Source organism: Mandrillus leucophaeus, unplaced genomic scaffold, assembly GCF_000951045.1.
Source record: "Mandrillus leucophaeus isolate KB7577 unplaced genomic scaffold, Mleu.le_1.0 Scaffold41, whole genome shotgun sequence".
Classification (NCBI taxonomy): Eukaryota; Metazoa; Chordata; class Mammalia; order Primates; family Cercopithecidae; genus Mandrillus; species Mandrillus leucophaeus.
In genome coordinates, this window is record NW_012104365.1 from 461269 (window position 1) to 468360 (window position 7092).

The following is a 7092-nucleotide window of genomic DNA, read 5'->3' on the forward strand; positions in this document are numbered from 1 at the left end:
GGTTGCCGCGCGGCATGGTGTTTATCTGTGGGTTCAGTGCCCACAGCGTTGTCCACTCTCGAAATCACCCTAAACCGGCCATAAACGCCAACCAAAATCCCCTTTAACCCTTCCCTAGAACCGCAGGACCTGCGAAACTCTGAGGCCGCTTTGTGGGGTCCCCCTCTGCGCAGCACGCCCCCCACCCCTCCATCGGTGCCACCGCAGCTACTGCCTAGGGGGCTTTGCTCTTGGTGGTACGCACCCGAGACCTTCTTATTCCCCTGCGTCACCATCCACATAAACAAGGGAGCACCCTGCTTGCGCTGCTGTGGGCCACTGCGGAGACCCCTAGAGTGTGATGAGGGTGGGGGCTGTTAAAGTGCTTTACCGGAGCCAACCTCAGCAAGCAACAAACAAAAGCAGTAAAAAGTACACCCAAGGCATTTAAAAAACAAATTGTGTGCTCGCATACTCGGCATCCCCTCTCCCTCGTCTCTCTCTGCTTCTCTGGTGGGCTCACGACCACCTGTCGCATCCCCACGCATGCCTGTGCCCCTTCTCAGGCACCAAAAGCCTTGCGCTCTGGACTAGGGGCTTGAGATCCGGAGCTGCCTGGAGGCTGGGGGCTATGACTCAGTGTTTCAGGGGTATCCTGGGGTGATGAAACCCTTCTTCAGTCCCCCCTCCCCCGAGGAGTCGGTTGGGTTGGGGAGGGAGGGTTTCAGCTCCTGTACTCCAGCGTCCCGAGGCCCACGTCTTGCGTCACGTGTCCCGCAACGCAGGAGAGCTTTCTCTGGCCAGGGGAGAAGCGAGGAGAAAGATTCCAAATCAGTCAGGGAGAGGAGTGGAAGGAGCCAAAACGTCCCTGCGAGGCCTGCGCTCATCAGCCCCCTTACCCAAAGTCCCGGGCCGCGGCGCGAGGAGCAGGATTCTGGAGCTGGAGCCAGCTCGGCACTGGAACCGGCGTCCTCTGGTGGCAGAGAGAGAGCGCTACTGGCGATTTTCGGACCGAATCGGCACGCTCGTCAGATCCAAGCAGGCGGGACTGGCCTGGAGGAGAAAGAAAGAGAGAGGAGGGCATAAGGACAGACCAAGGAAGAGGGGCTGGGGGGCATACTGAGGGGATAAAAAGTGGCCAGAAAGGAGCCAAGACTCCACCAGCAACAATTGAGTTGCTTCAGCCTCAGTCTAGGGTTCCAGGCCTTGAAGCCCCCCAACCTCACAAGGGTTGGAAAGTGAGGCTGGTGAACTTTCCAGCTGGTACTTTGATTTAAAAATAATAATAATAATTTTTTCACCCTAGTTCGGTTGGGTGCTCCGTCTTACGGAGCCCCAAACTTATTTTGAGAGGCCGCCACCGTGTTATGGGCGTGCGCAACTGCCTCGACGGCAATAATATGTCAGGACAACGCGATATCCCCCCTGAAATCGGGGAACAGCCCGATCAACCATCTTTGGAGGCCCCAGGGGCAGCTGCCCCCGGTGCTGGGCCTAGCCCAGCCGAAGAGATGGAGACCGAACCGCCTCACAACGAGCCCATCCCCATCAAGAATGACAGCGAGGCCTATGGACCCCCAGAGGTCTCCAGGCCCAACTTTCAGGTCCTCAACCCGGCATTCAGGGAAGCTGGAGCCCATGGAAGCTACAGCCCACCTCCTGAGGAAGCAATGCCCTTCGAGGTCGAACAGCCCAGCTTGGGAGGCTTCTGGCCTACACTGGAGCAGCCTGGATCCCCCAGTGGGGCCCATGCAGGCCTTGAGGCCTTCGGCCCAGCATTCATGGAACCTGGAGCCTTCAGTGGTGCCAGACCAGTCCTGGGAGGATACAGCCCTCCACCAGAAGAAGCTATGCCCTTTGAGTTTGACCAGCCTGCCAAGAGAGGCTGCAGTCAACCTCTCTTACAGGTCCCAGACCTTGCTCCAGGAGGCCCAGGTGCTGCAGGGGTCCCCGGAGCTCCTCCCGAGGAGCCCCAAGCCCTCACGCCTCCAAAGACTGGCTCCAGAGGAGGCTACAGCCCTCCCCCTGAGGAGACTATGCCATTTGAGCTTGACGGAGAAGGATCTGGGGACGACAGCCCACCCCCGGGGCTTTCCCGAGTTATCGCACAAGTTGACGGCGATGGCCAGTTCGCGGCAGTCGCGGCCTCGAGTGCGGTCCGCCTCACTCCCGCCGCGAACGCGCCTCCCCTCTGGGTCCCAGGCGCCATCGGCAGCCCATCCCGAGAGGCTGTCAGACCTCCTCCTAACTTCACGGGCAGCAGCCCCCCGATGGAGATCTCCGGACCCCCGCTCGAGATTGGCAGCGCCCCCGCTGGGGTCGACGACGCTCCCGTCAACATGGACAGCCCCCCAATCGCGCTTGACGGCCCGCCCATCGAGGTCTCCGGAGCCCCAGATAAGAGAGAGCGAGCAGAGAGACCCCCAGTTGAGGAGGAAGCAGCAGAGATGGAAGGAAGCACAGCCGCTGATGCCGCGGAGGGAGGAAAAGTCCCCTCTCCGGGGTACGGATCCCCTGCCGCCGGGGCAGCCTCAACGGATACCGCCACCGGGGCAGCCCGTGCAGCCCCAGCGGATCCCGACTCCGGGGCAGCCCCAGAAGATCCCGACTCCGGGGCAGCCCCTGCCGCCCCAGCCGATCCCGACTCCGGGGCAGCCCCTGAGGTTCCCGCCGCCCCTGCGGCTGCTGAGACCCGGGCAGCCCATGTCGCCCCAGCTGCGCCTGACGCCGGGGCTCCCACTGCCCCAGCCGCTTCTGCCACCCGGGCAGCCCAAGCCGCCCGGGCGGCCTCTGCAGCCCCTGCCTCCGGGGCCAGACGCAAGCTCCATCTCCTTAGACCCCCCAGCCCCGAGATCCAGGCTGCCGATCCGCCTACTCCGCGGCCTGCTCGCGCGTCTGCCTGGCGGGGCAAGTCCGAGCGCAGCTGCGGCCGCCGCGGGTACTACGATGAAGGGGCGGCCAGCAGCGACGATGACTCCAGCGGAGACGAGTCCGACGATGGGACCTTCGGATGCATCCGCTGGTTTCAGCATCGGCGAAATCGCCGCCGCCGAAAGCCCCAGCGCAACTTACTCCGCAACTTCCTCATGCAAGCCTTCGGGGGCTGCTTCGGTCGATCTGAGAGTCCCCAGCCCAAAGCCTCGCACTCCTCCAAGGTCAAGAAGGTACCCCTGGCGGAGAAGCGCAGACAGATGCGCAAAGAAGCCCTGGAGAAGCGGGCCCAGAAGCGCGCAGAGAAGAAACGCAGCAAGCTCATCGACAAACAACTCCAGGACGAAAAGATGGGCTACATGTGTACGCACCGCCTGCTGCTTCTAGGTAATGCGGCGGACTCTGCCTGCGGGCAGCAGGGCCGCCGGGGAACTGGGTAGGGGGTGGCAGGGCTGCCTGGTGGGGCTCGGGGCTCGACAGTGGGAGGAGGGGATCCAGCCAAAGGCGGGAAGAGCTTGCTAGAAAGTTCCAGGGAGGGACCCTAACTATGCCCTGGGAGCGGGAGGGGATCTTGGGTGGATTCGGGTGGCCGAAGTATATGCCCTCCAGGGAGAAAAGTGATGCCGAGCGACACTGAGGGTCGTTTCCGGCTGGACAGGCCAGCGCCAGCAACCGTAAGCTGGACAGGCAGGGGCTTCAGGTGAGCCAGGAACTGCCGGGGAGGGGCCCCGGGGCTCCCCTGGCTAGGCTGGTGGGGTCCATGGTGGGCTGGGGTCTTTGGGAAAGGCGCGCCCCCGCCTCGCCTGGCACGGCTGCTTGGACTCAGACAGCTTGTCGTTGGTGTGTGTTGGTGTCCATATTCTGTGTTCGCCTGTGCATGATACGCTCAAGTGTCTCCCGTTCCTATCCCGGCACCCCCAAATTACCCGGCGACTGTGTACTTGTACTTGGGAACGGGCTGTCTTGTGGTTTGCGCCATGGCGCGGGCAAAAAACTTTCAGTGTTCGCACACTCTGGTGGTACCTGACCCGGGCGCTCTGCGGTGAGCCGTGCGGAGTACGCGCGGGGAAGGTGGCGGGGCCTCCCGGGAAATAAGCGGGGCCCCTGGCCTGGGGGAGCGGGGGATCGCTTTTTGCCGGCCTCCGTAACCTTGTTCCTGTATGTCTTTCTCTCTTTTTCCTTTTGCGCTAAGCGTTTCCTCACTTCTCATTCGTTCGCCAAACCCTCCCGCCTTTACAGTTGAAAAACCAGACACACAGGTATCTGGGGCGCCCGGGGCTGCACACATCAGTTCAGTATTCTGCACACACTCAGCTCTCCTGGTCGGGGGATGGGGGAGAGGGGAAACAACCTGCTGTAGGCAAGTCTGAATCCCAAACCACGTGGGGGCTGGTTCCAAGGGGGTGGGCGTGGCTGTGTTTAAAAAATATGAAATAATTTTTTTTCCTAGCGAAGAGCCTGAGGTAAGCCAATTATTTTTACAAAGAGTACAGTAGGAGGGGCTTGGTTTAAAAAGACGGGGGTATGTGTTGGGAGTGGAATGTCACCTTTGTGTTTGAAATGCAACTAAAATAAAAATTTTCAACAAATGCGCTGAGTGTATTTGAAGTGTGTGGACAAAGTATGGCAAAACCGTGAATATGACTTGTGAAACACGTAAATGTTTGCATGTGAATTTTTTCAAGCAGCTTTAGCTGGGGGCAAAGAGGCTTGTCAAAGGTAAGGTCTTCTGCAAATTGGCTCTGGATACAAAAAATATATAAAGGTCTTTTGATTACAGAAGTTAAAAATCATGATATTCTCATCAGGAGGGTATTCTGGTGGCCTTCTACCTTCCCCCTCCTCTGCTCACATTTCCCCACCTCTTGGTGCCCTCCCCTCTCCAGGATCCCCCTCCGCAACCCACAGCAAGACCCTCTCCTGTATTTCCCAGTCTTTCCGTGGCCATTCCCAGTTCCCCACTCCCCCAGCCCCTCAAGACTTCTTAACTTCAAATCTGGGGCATTAACTATTTTTGCCACATTTAATCAAATCAGCAATTAGCAATGGTCTGAATATGTGGTTTAAATGAAAACTTTCAAACGAACTTCACAAGCTTAATTTTTACATTTTATTCTCTAAGACCTTTCAAGGGATTTCAAGATCACAGTTTTTAAGACTGTGCTACATTTGTTAAATATGTTAGAACTTGTGACGGTTTTTTATTAATGGCATTATTGGCATGTAACTATGCTACTGTGATGTGGCTCTCACAAATCACAATTTTAGATGTGAGGATCATTTTGTGTATGCCCATCCAGGTAGATCATAACATTATCATTTACCCAAAAACATATAATATGGTAGTTGTTTTAAATTTCAAATGTCTCAGCTACACTAAAGCTACCACACATTAAATGACAATGCACTGGTTTCCCTGCAGACATCTGATTTTGCCATAACAGACCCATTTCAATATTCCAAGCACAGCTCAGATTAGTGTTTAAAATTTACCCACATTATTTACCATGGAAAACTGGTTGTAAGCAAAAAGAATTGGAGGTCATCCCCTTTCTGTATATATCCTGGGAAGCAAACCTGTAAATTTGGGGTGGGAGGACACAAATGGGTACAGACAGGAGACCCAAGTGACAGTGTGCACCTGACCCCTAATTGTCAAATTGGTAATGTGCCTTACATGCAGGGCTTCAGTTGCCTCCTTTGTGAAATGAAGCTTTCCTAGCAGATCTCCACTAAGGAATGCTTTGCCATGATTTGAGTCTTCTATTCTTCCTGGGGGTGGGGGTGGAGGAGACACAGTCCACTTACATCAGGACTGGAGACTTATACCATAGATTGTGCAGCCATCAATCCTGCAGCAAACTGTCCATGTTTGGGACCAGTCTTAAGAACATTAGAAGTTTCCTTTGTCTCCCCTTATTTTGTCACCAGGAGTAAAAATTAACTTTTGTAACAAAAGGAATATTTGGTAGGGTCACCTTGCACCTTGTCCTGGCTTTGTTCTTGGGTGCTGGTGGCCAAATACCTTTGGATGCAGCATAGTCCAGAAGATGGGCTGGTAAACCATGAGCCATGTCTAGCATAAGCCTGAAATACAATAGCCAGTGTTAGCTGCTAGCTGAAACTGTACCACTGCAGTTTGTCAAAGCAGGCTACAGTTTTTGACCAGGCTTCCTTTTGCAGAGGTGACGTACCTCCTCTGGACCTGAATTATTGATTAGGGACAGGGAGAGGAGGAAGGATGAGGACTTACTCACATGTAGGACAAGACTTTTTACTAACTTTCTAGTCCCAACATATAAAACAAGACATCCATCCATACATCCCTACCACTGAAAATGTAGATCAAATGGCTGTCTTTTGATATGGCTGCTAATTTGTGACATGCAGATTCATCTGTTGCTTGAAAAATGTTTGTTTATGTGCTTATCCTTTCTGTTTGTATTGCCTGGACTATTTAATCTCATTACAGGGAATCTTAAGAAATAAAAGAGAGAGAGAGAGAGAGAGAGAGAGAGAGAGAGAAAGATAGAAATCAATAATACGATTAAAATTCTAAAATATTTAAAGAGTTCTTTTTAAAGAAGCCTTTTTCTTCTTGCTCAACACTATCCACCAATAGACTGTTTCCATGTTTCTGTTACGTTCTAAAATAATTTTGGTGGCTTAAACATTTTTTAAAACTTCATTTAGGTGTGATTTCCTCCTTGTTTAAGAACTGAAGGTGGCTAATAGATCAGAGTTTCTTAGTATCTGCCACATTTATTAAAATTGTGTAGGCAAATGCTATATATAAGAAAGGTTATTCTGCTATGATGCTTTATTTATACAGCGAATCACAATTAATTGTATGATTATTTATGCCACCAAGTGCAACAGTGATGCATTGTATCCCATCTTGCAGAAGCGCCTTTTTATTTTTATTTTCTCTTTCTCTCTCTTTTTTTTTTTTTAACATACAGCCATTTTTCTGTATTCTAAATGCCTCCACTGAGCTTTTGGTATGGTGGGAAGGATATAGCCTATCAGGCCACAAAATTTTGGAGTCCAGATAGATTTATTATTTTCTCTTCTCAGTCTCCTAGTAAGCTTCATGCTTCTCAAAGTCTGAAATTCTATCTTGGTTTTAATTCTTATAGATTTTTCTCAAAAAAAAATTTCCCATATAGGTAGATTAATGTT

The 7092-nt window shown here is 53.0% G+C and overlaps 2 protein-coding genes across 6 annotated transcripts in view; both read left to right on the top strand.

Annotated features, from left to right (window-relative positions):
• LOC105548340 (neuroendocrine secretory protein 55) overlaps positions 1–7092 on the top strand; it is a 75995-nt gene that overhangs the window by 19781 nt on the left and 49122 nt on the right. The gene's annotated exons all lie outside the window — the stretch shown is intronic.
• The window catches only part of LOC105548339 (guanine nucleotide-binding protein G(s) subunit alpha), a 77733-nt gene that overhangs the window by 19750 nt on the left and 50891 nt on the right, over positions 1–7092 (top strand). For 2 of the 4 annotated variants that reach the window (XM_011992305.1, XM_011992306.1), the window contains exon 1: positions 805–3297. The exons of the other annotated variants lie outside the window; for them this stretch is intronic. In XM_011992305.1, the coding sequence (XP_011847695.1) occupies positions 1347–3297 (1951 nt within the window). In that variant the 5' untranslated portion in view covers positions 805–1346. Of the gene's footprint in view, positions 1–804; positions 3298–7092 lie in introns of those variants that run through there. 4 annotated transcript variants of the gene reach the window in all.